This window comes from Pyxicephalus adspersus, chromosome 10, assembly GCF_032062135.1.
Source record: "Pyxicephalus adspersus chromosome 10, UCB_Pads_2.0, whole genome shotgun sequence".
In the NCBI taxonomy this organism is placed as follows: Eukaryota; Metazoa; Chordata; class Amphibia; order Anura; family Pyxicephalidae; genus Pyxicephalus; species Pyxicephalus adspersus.
The window spans coordinates 17682548-17698892 of record NC_092867.1 but is presented as its reverse complement, the minus strand read 5'-3'; the positions used below and the strand labels follow the sequence as shown (position 1 = coordinate 17698892).

Below are 16345 nucleotides of genomic sequence, written 5' to 3'. Positions count from 1 at the left end.
GCATTGATTCTGGACCGCACATGCGCGAGGAGCCGTGTTCATTTAAAAGGGGAAGAAACTTTCCCCAGAGTGACGTCATGATGCCAGATCCTGCCCACTTTCCCATCGCAGGTCTTAGCCTGCAATGGGAGAGTGGGTGGGTTGTGTCCAATGACACAACCCATCCACCGCCCTGAGCCTGTGATCCGTATGGGTTACATGGTCCGCGGCTGTGGCAGGTGTGCCAGGATGAAGGATCAGAAGAAGGACCCCACTGGGGGGGGGGTGCACTGGCAAGAGCCCCAGACCACCGGTTGGAGGCCGCTGGGTTAGAGGATCTGCCACAGCCCATTGCTATCATTTACAAAGTGGGATATAAGCAGCAGGGTGTCTTTTGGTCTTTGGAGCATACAGCATGGCTCAGTGGTTAGCACTCCAGCCTTTGCAGCTCTGGGTCCCAGGTTCGTATCTTAGCCAGGACAATATTTGCATGAAGTTTGCGGGTTCTCCCTGTGTTTGTGTTGGTTTCCTCTGGGTACTCCGGTTTCCTCCCACATTCCAAAAACATGCAGTTAGAATAATTGGCTTCCCCCAAATTGGCCTTAGAATGGATTATTGACATATAGCTGTGGAAGGGACAGCTAGTGACATGACTATGGACTTTGTAATATAAACACTGTGTAATAATAATAATAATAATAATAATAGTAATAATAATATTCCCATTAGAAGATTTCCTTTATATTTCTGTTCTGGTAACAACTCCGAGCTTTGCTCACTTTCAGTCCCAGAGACAGAAGTTCCCAGCACTAAAAGACATGGAATCTTTCTAGCGGGGACACAGATATAACACTTTCCAATGCTATACAAAATCTTTGTCATACACAAATGTGTCTAAATCACAAGATGTAAAACACAAAGTGCAGCTTATATTTCATGGCTGAATTAGTTTTAAGGCCAACAATATTCTCAGCAAGTGCAGAAAATACCTAATGATCCTGCCAGAAATATTATGTACTTCCTGTAACCTGAACATAAAAAGGTTATTAGCTTTTCCAGCTATTTTCTATTAATACAAAACACCAACAATGTAAGAAAACTATGTAATGGGCAGCTTAGGGTGACAACACTTCATAAATACAATACAATATGGAGGTGTTGTCACCCTAAACCAGGACTTGTTTGTAATGGGTAAAAATAAAATGTTAAAGTGTACCTAAATTTCACTTTACTTAAAAGGATAGACAACCCTTTTATGTTTCGTAAAAAAAAAAAAAAAAAAAAAAAAAAAGGCTATTTCAGAATGGTCAAGAAGGCACACAAGGCCAGAAGAAACAAGGTGTCCAAGGAAAGGTTTTTTTATTTAAAAATACAGTACGATCAATGGGAATCATGATGTTGCATGTTCTTAGAAACAGATACAATATGAGGTTCTAATGATGAATTCTAACAACAGAATGTCATTAAAGTGATTGTCAGTGAGCTGGGAGCGCAGCTTGTTCTTACAAAACTTCATCTTGGAGAACAGCTGCTCACACAAATAAGTGCTGCCAAACATTGCAATCATACGCTTGGCACAGGCTAACAACATTGGAAACTGAGCATGTGGCAGCTGACGGTAGAAGTCAGTGAAAGTCTCTGTACAAGTGTGCGTGCTTGGCATCGAAATGCCCCTTAAGATTGGACTTGATAGTGCTGTGGGTGTCGTTGCACACTAAACATGGGGCTTTGTTGCCGCATTGGACAAAGAATAATTAGTTGGCCCATTTGGGTTCGAAGACACAAAGTTCAAGGTCAACTTTCAGGTAACCTGGTAGCTGGGCATTGCTTCTGCTTTTTAGGACTAGTAATTGGGGTTACTGTGCAGGAACTCGATGATAACGCCACAATTCAATTAGGCCAGACCCAATAATAAATAGTTAGGGGGGAGTTAGGCCGGACTGGAATACTGGCTAGGCCGTATCTGGTCTACCTCTGGCCTAGGTGATCAAGAATGAATGGGAGTGCTATACCTACATCAGACATCTCAGAAGGTACCTGGCTGCTCCTTCTGCGCATGCATCTTGGGTATGCACAGAAGGAGCCTTTTCGTGGAGAAATAAAAATTTGCCAATCTCACGCATGCACAGTGAAATTGGCAAGTTTTTCTTTCCAACCTACATCACCTGATCTTGCGCCTGGTCAGGTGACGGAGGAAGAAGATGCGAAGATGGCGGCATCCCAGCTCACAGATGGATACCGTGATGACGCAGGACCCAATGGAAGACAACTCCCGATGGATCAGACTGCCCTGGGGGATCGAAGGTGTATTTTGTTTTGTTTTAGGCACTTTTGGGTTTAGTTCCTCCTAAAAACGAAACATGCTAACACCTCCTGTAAAGACTGGTGCTTTATTATAGGATTTGGGGACTGCTCTGTGCATTACAGAGCACAGCTTATTTATCAGACCAGACCTGGTGATGCTAACACGCCATGTTTTTTTTGTGTATAGACAGGTTCGCTTTAATAGAAACCACCAGTCATGGCCGAGCACCGTATTTTCACCTGCTGCCCTAATGGAGGTTACGGTGTCTGCGGGTCACACAAGCTGCAATAATAATAACAATAGTCCAATAACACTTACTGCCCCTCAGGCCGGATTTGTCTGGTCACTACCGCTTCCGGTTTACCCGGATGTTGTTATGGCGCACGCTGTGTAATCAGCCAGTCCGCGAGCTCAGGCAGCGTGGGTAATGGGGGCAGCCCGGCCAGGGTTGCCATAGGAACAGAGGCCGGAGCGGATTGTGACGCTGACGCGCTGGTCGCTATAGTAACAGAAAGGCCTGGGAAACATGGCGGTGCAGCAATGGTTTGAGAGTCTGAAAGCGGCTAAGAAGACATGTATCCTGCAGGACGGTAATATATATTTATATAATTATGTGTCTGCATGCCACCATTGCCATCTGTGCCTATAGAGCTGTGACCGGAGTCACGTGGTCTTTGCCAGCATGGAGGATGCCACCTGACTGTCCCTAGAGATGCCCATACAGCACTCCATGCTTTCACATCATTGTGGCTTGCATGCAGTTCTGCCATTCATACAATTATTTATATGTCATGTGCATGGAGGGAATGGAAGTCAGAACACAATTCTACAAGTCACTGACCCCACATGGCAGCGGAGTAGATTGTGAGCTCTCCAGAAGCAGACTATGTAATAAAAAACAATAATGTGTGATAAGGTGACCCATTCCTGTGTAAGGGACTGGCATTGCACCTAAAGCTACGTACACACTTCCAATGGTTCTTGCCTGATAACCATCTCAGGGCCGATATCGGATGAGCATGTGAAGTGTGTACAGCGCGCGTCTTTCATTGTCTGAACGGCCGTCCTGGCAGATCTACTGCACTATAAACAACGAAAAATCATAATGCAAGGTAAGTGGGAGAGTGCTCAGCGGGGTGCCGCTCCATCGCTCTGCCCCCTTCCCCTCTACATAGAGCAAAACGGTGCTGTATGTACAACACTCGTTCATGCATCGTGCAGTGCTTAGTCGTTGGAAAGGATTGTGAAAGATCCTATCCAACAACTATAATTGCACGTGTGTATGCAGCTTAGCACAGAGCTCAGATCATTTACCACTAACAAGCACACTGATATGCACTAGAGAGTGTTAGGGAGCCACTGGAGATGAAAGCTGCCCCCCTGCGCACATACATGACACACATCAGTGTGATGAACACGATGCTATACGTAAAGAACCATGAGTGTGAATGGATAGGACATGCTGGTAAAATGCCATGGACATTGTACCAAAACACAGTGCACCCCCCTAATTAGGTGGAATGGTGGCTCAGTGGTTAGCACTCTTTGCAGCGCTGGGTCTTAGGTTTGAATCTTGACCAGGATACTATCTGCATGGAGTTTGCAGGTTCTCCCAGTGCTTGCCTTGTTTTTTTCCGACTACTCTGTTTTCCTCCCACATTCCAAAAAACATGCAATTAGGAGAACTGCCTTTCCCCAGATCGATCCTAGATGACCTTAAAGCTAAACTAAACTGAAAACAAAAAAAAAGCACCTACCTTTAATCCTGCAGGTGTCTCAATGGTGCTGGTGCTTCCCGCCATCAGGTCCCGTGTCCTCCTGAGATTCCTCTTTGTCCTGATGCTGGGAAAGCGTCAGGCACCACCATTTTCAATCTCCTTTTCTGGTCTTCTTGGCATGTCACCCGATATCGCACTGCGCAGGTGTGAGATCGGGTGACGTAGCCCGCAGTAAAAGGGAAAAAAAAAGAGAGCACTTGCGTGAGATCAGCATCTCTTTCCCTTAATTGACAAAAATGCCCCTTCTGCACATGTCCGAGATTCTCCAAATGTCCTTTTGGGTGTTGCACTTAAAAAAAAATTATCATTTTTTTCTTTACATATAAGGGCTGTCTAACCTTTTATTTAAAGTGGACAAGTTGAGTTTAGGTACGCTTTAATAGTGTTAATGACATATGGCTATGGTAGGGACATTAGATTGTGAGCTCGATTGAGGGACAGCTAGTTATGAAGAACGTAACATATCAGAGCTATATACATACTGGATAATAATGTGCATTTTACTTCATGGTGTCACTGTGAAAAGACTTCAAAATGTATGTAAAGCCAAAGCTTACGATATTGTAGTGCACTGGCAAGGTGCATTGGGAAACAATTCTAAATGAATGCCACTGTAGTGCACCACTTAGTGTGAGATAAACATGAACTCTGGGGAAATATCAAAACTACTCTTTCATTGGGGTTCCTCTTGCACTGCAAGGGGTAAAATTCTCATTTTTATATTGGGTGCAGTTTTACTTATCTTTATGGCAGCCAACACATCTTTATGGCTGTCTTCTTTCCTCCAGCTCTCTGGTCCTACATTGTAGAGAATGGGACTGATTTATTAAAGCTGTTCAAGACTGGATTATCATGGGAGGACCTGGGTGATCCACCAACCTGGAATGAGTTTAGTTCAAGACATTTGCCTTCCAAAAGCAAATGATTTTTAAGAAAACCATTCTACGAAAAAGCCAGGCGGACATTGTCTGTTACCATTCCAGGGCCCTTGGTGGTTGCTAGTAAACCCCACTAATGTGAACTTAGCCTAAGACATTGATGTCCCCTCCAGGACACCACCCAGCACTTTTCAGTAACCACTCAGCGGTTTTTGGGTGGTTACTGAAGAATTGGGTCACAATACAGGGGCTGCCACCCGTCTACAATTTCTTCCCATCCAACTTAAAAAAAGTGGGCTAAACACTGAAGAAAAATAATGCAGCCACCATATGTGACTAGTTTTATACCAAATATCTCTTTATTCTCCTGTTCAGAACTGCTAAATATATTACAGATCATGGTTGTCATTAAACACAGCTTTCTGTTTTTTTTTTCTAGGCAGAAGAAAGGTGCATTATTTATTTTTAGAGGGCAAGGAGATGGTGGAAGAGTATGACCACAAGACACATGAGTTATTGGGTAAGGTTGTGCTTAGGATTCCTCAGGATAGCAATGTAATGTCGATAAAGAGAAATTCCTGCAGCTTCACTAAGGTGGGCAGGGAGGTCCATTTACTAAAGGCAATGTCAAAGCAGAAGAAGCAGAAAAGACTCTAATGTGTGATGTGAATACAATATAAATATGAGATACAAACAACATGTTGCCCTCACAACATGTTGCAGTACCCAGCCCACCCATGGCCAGCAGCAGGATTGTGAAGACAGACAGAACCCCGCCTTGGATCTCCTGATGATGGTGTTGTAAGGACAGCGGCTTCCTTGCAGCTGGTGTCCTGCCCTGCTCCTGGGTTCACAGGGTTGCAGGTAAATGTGTTTCAGGGACTTCTCCCCTTTGTCAAACCTAAGGGTGGAAGAGGGATAGGGGGTGAATTATTTTGGCTGTTTACCATAGTAAATCATTCCCATGCATTGGACAATTCACCTTGCTCAGTGGGTGTGATAAAAATTCCCTTTGTAAAAAATCCAATCACATGCAAGTAAATCTGAAAAAATGATTTTTCCTGCATGTGATTTGATGGTTGAAGTCAGCGGAACTTCATTCCATTCACTAAGTCACGTGAAATATCCCCTGTAAAGGGGAGAATTTACTGTGATATGTAAACAACTTACATTTCTCTAGTAAATTAATCCTATAATGTGTGGTCGGTGGGTGATGACATGCAACGATTAGTAGTTTTTATAATTTGAATGCTATTGTAATCCAAAGCACCAACAACATTATGGGTATAACTATCCCTTGTCAGTCTCCTCCCCTTGGATATAATTTGTCACTGCCCCCTGACTAAGAAGAGCACTTTGCTTGACAAAACCTTGCAATCCCTATGACCCCCAGAAGTAAGGCCAGACACCAGCTGCAAGGACGCCACTGACTTTAGAAAGAAAATCCAGTCTGCAGTTCTGTTCTTTCTTACAGCCCTGTCAATGTCATTGGGTTGGCTGGGTACTGTGTCCTTGCCATCTGGTGCTCCTAGTACTTTACTATCCTGATTGCAATGTTTTTATTTTATTTTGAGTATTTTGCCATGCATCAGTTTTTTTGTGCTCTTTCTGCTACTGCTCATATTTTGCCTTTAGGGAAAGTACTTATTAATATTATTATTATTATTATTATTATTAATAATAATAAGCCAAAAAGATCATTGCTGTCAGTTAGACTGACCTGAGAGGCACAAACTGCTTATTGCTCAAGGTACCCCCTAGAAATCTCTGGAGGAACCCCAGGGTTCCATCAAATCCTGGTTGAGAAACCCTAATCTAGAATATCACTAAATGAAGGGACCTAATAGAATATCTGCTTCTATACAATTTGTATCCCAAATGAATTCATTATTATTGGGCTTTGAATGTTTTATGTATGAATCTGATATATTGTCTTACTTTTACTGCTTCAATAAACCTGTTTTTTCTTGCTGTTTGCTAGCAGTAGGCATTTATATTTTATTTACAGCATACAAGTTCCTTCTATGCTGCTTAAAATGTATTCTTCCATGTATTCTCTTGTATAAAAAACATTATTAGTTCTATATGATTTCCTTTCTAATATTTATGTGTTTGCAGTTAGGAAATGGAGAGAGAAATCAGCCCTGGGTGCCTATAGTCAATGGCAAATTGAAGTTGGAGAAATGCCACCACCAGTTGTCGGAGTGCTACAAAATGATTTCCTAAAAGAAAACAGTTCCAATGTATGTATTTAGCATTATTGCTAACCTCATAACTATTTTATATATCTTACTTGAATTTGTCACTTGTCATTTAGGACTCACTTTTGTATATTGTTATTACAATGTAATTAAACATAAAGCCAAAACTCTCCAACCCCAACACTTACTATCTCTCCAATATGCTCTTCTTTTTTCCACCTCCCATTCATTAGATACAGGTTTTAAAATAGTTATGATTCCTCCTCTGGTTTCAGGTGGCTACATTGACCTGGGAATGTCCTATAAAGCCCCTTCTTTCTTTGTATGCCCCTGGCTCTCTCAAACACAGCAAACTGAATGCGCAGTCCTTTACTTTTCTATATCCAGTGGGCTCAGTATCAGTATGGTAATAGAAAAGCTGTAGTGCCTGTATGTCTTTAGTGTTAGTTTTACAAAAAAGAAAAAGGATGGGATAGCTAAAAAAGCTCTGCAGATTTTTGGCAAAAGCAGAGAGCCAATCACACAAGCAAGAAATTGGGTTTCTAGACAAATGGGGAAAGCTGGACACTTGCATACAGAACACACTTAGGAATGTACAAAATGGGCTTGATTTATTAAAGCTTTCCAAGGCTGGAGAGGATACACTTTCAGCAGTGAAGCTGGGTGATCCAGCAAACCTGGAATTATTAGTCATTTGCTAGCAAATGTTTTGAATCCTCGACCAGATCCATTTCAGGTTTGCTGGATAACACAGCTTCACTGATGAGCCATGGGGAGCTTTAATAAATCGGGCCCAATGGCTCCAGGCTGCCAGTTACATTTGAATGTTATAACAATTTTTAAGAACTACAGTAAATTCAAATTGAAATGGGTCATGCGTCATTTATTGCAGTCCAAAAAGCTTTGATATGGTATAACAGTTTGTTAATAAAGGTTGAGTTACCCCTTTAAATTTTGTATATTTTTATAGTTTTTTTGTGGAGGGATGAAGTTGTCTTCCTTCGAATACTTCTTATTGTCTCTCTATATCACATATGTGTCCTTTTGATTTTCCAGCCTGTTTTTATGAGAAAGGACACCAAAACAAGCTTTCAGTGGAGAATCCGCAATCTGCCTTACCCTAAGGATGTGTACAGTGTAACGGTAGACAAGACTGAGCGCTGCTGTATTGTACGGACAACCAACAAGAAGTAAGCTAATTTACCGTTTACTGTGCCATTGATGTATTACATTGTCAGATTCTATCCCATAGCCAGCAATCAGACCCAGACTTTTATGGCTGGTTTAAATCTGATTGGTGGTTCCAGTTCATAGCACTGACTCTCCTATACATACAGGCCTTAAGTCACTCTCCTCTTTTTTTCATGTCACTCTCCTCTTTTTTTCATGTCAATATGATATAGCTTCCAATGGAGCCAGAACTATGCTGGATAATTAAAAATCCACATGACTCATGGTTTGGTGATTTTATGCTAAAATATTGATGGACATTTTTGATTTTTTCCTGGAAACCTAGTCGGTCTTTTTACTCATACTCAGGTTGGTCACATACCTGACGTTCTTGTGGATACATAGAGTTCTCTTTCTTTCTTTCTTTACTTAGCAGTTAAAAAGAAACCTAAAAGAGCAAAGTGTATTTACTATATACTCGTCCTGAGTGCATTACACTAATAAATACAGGAGGTTCACTTAGGTTTTCAGCAGGCCATTAAAGCACTGCTAGGAAATAAGTGTGTCCTTTATTCATTCCTGAGTGGATACACTGTATTATCAACTGTGTTATCAGTATTTTTTTAAAGTGCAGAATTCAGTGTGTCTTTTTTTATCTGTTAATTTATTAAATTTGATTTTTCAATATTGATAAACTGCTGCCCATAAAATCTGAGGGAAAGTGGTTTGTACTTTTGACTCACCTTGAAGATTCTAGAAGGATCATTGTCAGAAGGATCCAGTGGCTTCAATATATAGGTCACTGAGCTGGAACAAGTGTGCCACACTGACTTGCTGCATACTTGTCTGTGTGAGGGACTGTTAGGTTAGGTACGCACGTTCTTTCCTGATAATTGGCTCAGGGCTGATAACGGACGAGAATCTTGCGTGTGTAAAGCGCTTGTCATTCATTGTCCAAACGACTGTCCTGGTGGATACACGGACTAAGATCAATCGTAATGCATTAAGGGGAGAGGGTGCAGCGGGGTGCCGCTCCGTTGTTCTCCCCCTCCCCTCTCCATAGAACAGAACAGAGCTGTATGTACAGCACTCGTTCATGTATTGTGCAGTCGTTTATTGTTGGAAAGGATCGTTAAAGATCCTTTCCAACGACAATTATTGCACGTGTGTACCCAGCCTAGGGGCCTATTGAAACTTTTGCAATTTAGTAACACATGTAACTTAGTTGTAGTCCTGTTCATTATAAATGACAGCCTACCACAGTAAGGCTATGTACACACGTTCGACTTTTGTTGTTGGAAACGATCCTTCACCATCCTTTCCCTGATGCAAATCAATTACTGGTATTCAAACACATGGACCTGGAGGATTTCGATTAGCCAATGTTTGAAGGAATGTCCAATTCCCTGTTTTATAAATAGAGCCCGATGTGTGTTATGCATATATGCAACAAAGTAAACAGGCCTAAAATAGACAGGCATTTATTATTTTCAGAAAAAGGTCAGCAATGACAGCCCCAATATAAGTTGGTCTTACTGTTTCTGGATGGCAGTACTGGATGTTTCTGGATGTTGGCCAAAATGCAGGAAAAAGACGAACTTCTAAAAACAAAAAAATAACATTAAATTGTTTGCTTTATTTGCACTGTTGACCAATAGAAGAATAAAGATTTCTTTGTTAGTTTTCCTGTCCTATATACACATGATTACAATGTGTATTTGCAAAGGGTTTATTTAAAATGTTATTCAGCTGGGTTGTGTATTCTGCAACTGGTGTCAACAGAGGGCGCTCTTGTAGTGGATCCCACATGGCCAGCATTGAACTATCTCATTATTGCAGTTCATGAATCCTGACTTAGATAAGTCACATTAACACATTGTCATTGCACAGACATCCTGATAAACACATACAACACCAGCAGAGAATTCTGTTCTATGTTAATTCAGGTTATTACTCCAGGGAGATAGAGGGGGAAAAAAAAGCAGTCGCTCAGTATTCTTTTTCTATAGATAGTGGATTTGTTTTATAGAGCTTACCTGTGTATAGATCTTTTCCTGAATAGGTAGAGCACAAAAAAGAAGTTTTATTACATTGGATCATTCATCTGGCAGCGTAACACTTACCTGTCAGTATTCTGGGTTGGTGGACATATATAAGACCAGCACACACTACCAGCCGGACACCTTCTGTGGTTTGTGTATTCAATGTGTGGTCTCTTTATGAAGCACCTGTAGACACTGCTGGCTATCAGCTGTTATGGGGGTCTTGCCTGATCACTGTAATTCCTTCACATGAATTAGGAAGCGTCTGCCTGAACTGTACTAAACTAAATCTAAACCGAACCAAATCTGCCTGGGCCTGTTTTCTGTAACTTTCTGTGTATGGGACATTTGTGTTCTATAGAGGCTAAAATGCAAATCTGCCCATTAAAACGCACAGCCATGTGCATGAAGCTTCAATTGTTCTTCTATAAAGCACATATAAAGCACTGCTATAGACAAATATAGCAGTTTGGACATGGTTAGTTCAGGTTTTTGCATTTGCCTACAGAATGTATGAGGTGTTTAATATTTACCCACCATAGGTTAAATACACTGAGACTGATATAAACTTAAAACAAAACTATATAGGTAATTGGGATTTTCTAAGCTTCACTGTTTAGCTTTGTCATGTTGAAGATATATATATATATATATATATATATATATATATATTTATGCATATATATATATATATATATATATATGCCACCCTTCCTGCTCAGGACCCTTTGCCATTCAGCTTCTTGGCTACCAACTCTTGGGTTTCTACAGACATCACAGCTCACCTTCTGAAACTCATTGAGGGCTTTGTTGTGCACATATAGTCTGGCTTTAGGACTATAATCTTTAAAACCCAATAAAACCAATGACAGCTGAATGACTGCGAGCTTTGGTTAATATTATTATTTAAATTATTAAACAGGTTTTATTTAGCGCCAACATATTACACAGTGCTGTTCATTAAATAGAGGTTGCAAATGACAAACAAATACAGACAGTGACACAGGAGGAGAAGACCCTGCACCAAAGAGCTTACAATCTAGTAAGATGGCCCTTAAGCTGCAAGGCTGACGTGTTCAAATGTATGACACTTTAGTGTTTGTGGAAACCATTTCTTTAGAATAAGTCTAGTTAGTGTGTATGTGTGTTTCTAAGGCGGTGGAGGAAGCAGGTATAGGAGTTTTCACTTTCTCTATCAACATTTAAAACTTTTTCAAAGTTTTCCACTTTATTGGGAAAATCAGACACCAATTCAGCCCAGTCCTTTGATTAATATAAGGTGGGCTATCTTGTAAGTATGAAGTTCCCATCAAAGGCAAAAGAATCATTGTGTATGTTTGGTCATCACTGAGAAAAAACACAAAGATCCATTTTCTTTAAGGACCAACTCCCTAACTAATACATTGTGCTTGCTGTTTATTTAGTTTTTGGTGTTAGCAAGATCTCCCTGATTCCCATTGAATAAGCCAGTACAAAACCAGATGATGGTGTCATGCTATCCTGATGGAATTACACCTTAATTATGGGCTCATGGGAAAGGCTGGTGATGTGAAACGCTGCAAAGAAATAAAACTATACACAGATGTTTCAGCAGTTTCATGTTGACTTCAACTAAAATACCAGTTTGAGGTGCCATTGGCCAGGATCATACGTCTCTAACAGTGTCTACAAGCTTCCATTACAACATTCTACTGTCTTGTTCTCCAAGTATTACCTATTGCAAACAATATTAATTGTGGTATGCTTTCATATATACAAGCCTGGCATTTAATACTCCCTCTACATCACAACTTGCTAGACTTCACACTTGGCTATGTAAACTGCCAGCCACATCCCTTTCTTCTTAATTCTTTGCCATTATCCGGTTTTGTCTTTTACACGCCTGCTAGAACAGGTTTTCAAAGGAAACTAAACCTGGTCTAATACAGGATGGTTCAAGATGAGGATATGAGCATGTCTCGGCACCTCTGCTGTGCTGTGAGTTATCAGCTTGAACAATATATGGGATATATTCTTTCGTAAGAAACACTCATTCATTGGATTACTTGCTCAGTTCCTCCCTGTCCCAAGCAGAGTTCCCTGCTTTGTATAGTCTTTTTTATCTATCATTGAGGAGTTAACACTTCTTTAACATGTCTTTGTGTTCATCTAATCTCTGCTGTTTAACCTTTGACATCTCCCTTATTATCCACGTCTGCCACCTTTGCCAAATACCAAAAGCAACTACATCACAGAAGACTTTAATCTCTGTCAGAGCACATTCTGCACCCAGCCTCCTGTCTTTAATGCTTAAGTCACTAAAACTATATTTGGTAACTGTGTACCTACATTTATATCAAGGAGGAGGCTGAGGCTATGTCAGTTCATTTACATTCCACCCAGTGTCCTAATTTTATGGCGAGTATGCTTTCTGGAATTCATGCTTACCTGAAATATCTGCAAATTATATTACCATTATCTTTATAAGTAGTTTGCAGTTTTACAAGAAATATCTGTAAAATATTCTCTTTATTTCCCCTTGAATGAAATGTGGTACAAATCTGTCTCATTAAAGTGAGAACCCTGTGATGGATGCTTGAAACTTTGCAAGATTCTAAAAAAAGTAGAAAAGGCAGAAATAGAGCTCACATACCCTTTCTAGCCAAAAAAATGCCAGGCCTGTGGGGCAGAGTTATAGTCTGGGTTGCTTTAGTGTTCAGAAATGTTATGTACCCAAAGATTGGTCAGCTGAATATACTAAATGACCAGGTTTACCGATCAGTGGATTTTTTTCTTCCCTGATGTCACAGACATATTATATTCCAAGATGACAATGCCAGCATTCATCAGCCTTAAATTGTGAATGAGTGGTTCAGGAACCATGAGACATCATTTTCACACATTGATTGTCCACCACAGAGTCCAGACCCCATTGAGGATCTTTAGGATGTGCTATGGAAGACTTTATGCAGTGGTCAAACTCTCCTATCAGCACAAGATATTGGGGAAATATGAATGCAACTCTGGACAGAAATAAACGTGATATTACATAAGTTTATCAAAAAGATACAATGTCAAATGTGTGCCATAATCAAAACAAAAGTGTGATTTTTTTTATTTTTTATTTTGACCAGGTATTCATTTTTGCTGAAAGGTCCTTTTTTTTGACTATTTATGGTTAATGACTTGTAAGACCTGTTCAAATGATGGAATTTTCTTCCTGGAGTAATTTCTACGCACTTTCTGCTATTTCTGGGACAGTAACTAAAAAAAAAAACCTCCCTGATGAAAACAGAGGTAGCAGTAATGAGAAACTGACATACGTTGTAACCTTTCCCTACTTTGAAATTTTATCGGATCTGTCACCCTTACCTTGCAGCATAACTATGTAAATGCCTGGGCATGATCCTCCTATAGGGGGCGCACACTATGGTAGCCTCGGTTCTGGACCAGAAGAGTAAATAAATGCAAACCACCGCTGCAATATTTGCAGATATAGGTAGGGTGGATATATGACCACAAGTGAAAATGTAATGAAAGTAATATTTATAAAACAGTGTGACACTTGTTTAGGTGTCTGCTGTGTGTATTCAGGCTGTGCACTTATTTATCAGCTTTAATGGCTGAGGTGTATTTTATTTTACATGTATGCAGTGCTCTTGGTAAGTTTAAACATTGTGAATGGATAAGTGTATTATATGCATTATTATGATCTGTGTTTTCCTCAATACTAGACTATATTCACTGACTGTCATTATATATATTATTTGTCATTGTATACAATTCTTTTTGCATATATCTTTTGAAGGATCAGAAACTCTAAATATGGTGGCAGGCATTAGAGTTGGCTGTAGCTATTTGAAGAACCATAAGTTCCAGTACTAGTGTTTCCCAATCAGTCCGAAGTCTGCGTTATATTCCCCACTGTGCTGGGTTTCTTTTTTCTGTAGAACGCTGTATCAGTGAGCAAAAATTCCTGCCACACGACCACTCTCCCCCTTCTTCTCTCCGTTTGAGAAATCACAGACTTCTCCGCTGTCTAAAATATCTTCCTCCACGTCTGATACCACAAATGAGGGAGCAGCCAGGCAGCTATACAGATTACTGTTTAGTCTTGTAATAAAGCTGGGGGTGTTACATGTATCTGCCGCTAACTACTAAGCCGCCTTTTCACCTCTCGGTATCCTCACTGAATCTCACCTCCTACCTTTTTTGTCATTACAGGTATTATAAAAAGTTTTCCATTCCAGACCTGGATCGATGTCGCCTAGAGTTGAATGAGAGCGCTCTAAGTTTTGCTCATGCAAACAATACTTTAATTATAACAGTAAGTACTGTATTATTATCAATAAACAGGATTTTATATAGTGCCAACATATTACACTGGGCTTTACATTAAATAGGGGTTGCAAATGACAGACAGACAGTGACACAGGAGGAGGAGAGGCCCTGAAGAAATCAAACATGAAATATGCAGATTCATAGCAGTTTTATATATTTGTATTGTGTTTTTATGTATTTATTAGATATAGTTGCAGTTTGTTCTGCTTTATGTCACCTTCCCTTGCTCCTCATTTCTCTCTTTCATCAACATGCCAATGAAATGTTTGGGTAAAACCTTTTCATTACATACCATTTTTGATACCCAGTGATGTTATCACTGGGTATTTCTACTTCTCCCAGCATTTCAGGGAGATCATGGCTTGTGCAAGGGCCAGAAGGTTTGGACAAACCTTCCTGTAAACTCCACAGCACCTCGTCTTAGAATTACACTCAAGAGACCTTCACTCTGATGTAAGCAGTGAGCTGGCTAAGGAGTTATGCAAATATCAAAATGCCTTAGTTCTTCCTCTTCTATTATTACTATATCCACTGCTCTCAGTATAATAGTACAGTGATTAGGGGGATGAATGTCACCCTTACAGATAGCCAAAAAAATCATTGGCGTCAGTTCAACTGGCCTGAGAGGTCCAAATTGTTAATTGCTAAAGGAACCTCTGAAGGAACTGTAGGGATCCATGGAACCCTGGTTGAGAAACACTGCCTTAATAGATGGATGTCACTGTCAATGGGGACATAACTTGCATGCTGATTTTCCCTAAATGGTTCTGAGCCTTTATAACTGAAAGCAATGAAATCCACTAAAAGAAAAGGGCCAAGAACAGGAAATACCAGTGACTCGGACTTGCTACAGCTTGAAGAGCCTGAAAATGCTGGACAGACTTGGCAGACAAAATGGTGGTGAATTGACCCTGTTACTTCCAGTAAAAAAAAATGAGAAAAAAGAAATGATTCTTGTCATAGAAAATGTTGCCTCTCCTACAGGTCTGAAGTCCACTATGTCCAAGCAGTACAGCCCTAAAGCTCTCAGCATTGAACACTTCCATGCACTCGTGGAAATGCCTGCTACAGGACATATTAGTAAGGTTCGGGGACTGTCCGAAAACTGTGAATGCAGATTCTATTTTTTCTAATGGGAGGCTATGGTAATATAGCTGCCTAAATGCAGGCAGTCAACTTACACCTATTTCAAGAGACAGCTAAGAGAAATGTGCAGCATGTTTCCGAGACTAGGACTTTCCAGATAATGGGTTTGGCTGCAATTGAAAAATATTTTAGAACCCACTCATAAGCTGACCCACACCCACCCAGGCCCTATCTTCATTACATGCTTTGGAAATATGCCAGATTTCTTGGTGAACATGTCAACACATATGACAGCTTTTTAAAAAATGAACAACTAAGTGGATAAGAGACCTAACGCCAGTGCGTGTTATGTGTTTTGGACAGCATTGAGTAACCGTTGTCTCATCTTTTATATATAGTATCAGAAACCAAAGGAAATCCTGTCCGTGGAAGAAGAGCTACAGAAGGAACTCAAATCGTTAAAGACCAACTCTGAGGGTGATGTGGAGTGTAAGACTCAATGACCTGCAAAACCTGCAAATTACTTATATACCTATTTATGTCTTTAGTTTTGTACTTCAGAAATAAATGCCTATACTTTATAGAA

At 40.4% G+C, this 16345-nt stretch overlaps 2 protein-coding genes across 3 annotated transcripts in view; one reads left to right on the top strand and one right to left on the bottom strand.

The window, feature by feature from the left end:
- The window catches only part of POLL (DNA polymerase lambda), a 17281-nt gene extending 14597 nt beyond the window's left edge, over positions 1-2684 (bottom strand). For both annotated transcript variants that reach the window (XM_072424396.1, XM_072424395.1), the window contains exon 1: positions 2603-2684. The gene's annotated coding sequence lies outside the window, so the exon portion shown is untranslated. The remainder of the gene's footprint in view (positions 1-2602) is intronic.
- DPCD (deleted in primary ciliary dyskinesia homolog (mouse)) lies at positions 2659-16345 on the top strand. Its single transcript, XM_072424397.1, has 6 exons — positions 2659-2874; positions 5380-5460; positions 7059-7183; positions 8198-8331; positions 14557-14659; positions 16158-16345. The coding sequence occupies exons 1-6, from the start codon at positions 2811-2813 to the stop codon at positions 16260-16262; spliced, it is 612 nt and encodes a 203-aa protein (XP_072280498.1). The 5' UTR covers positions 2659-2810; the 3' UTR covers positions 16263-16345.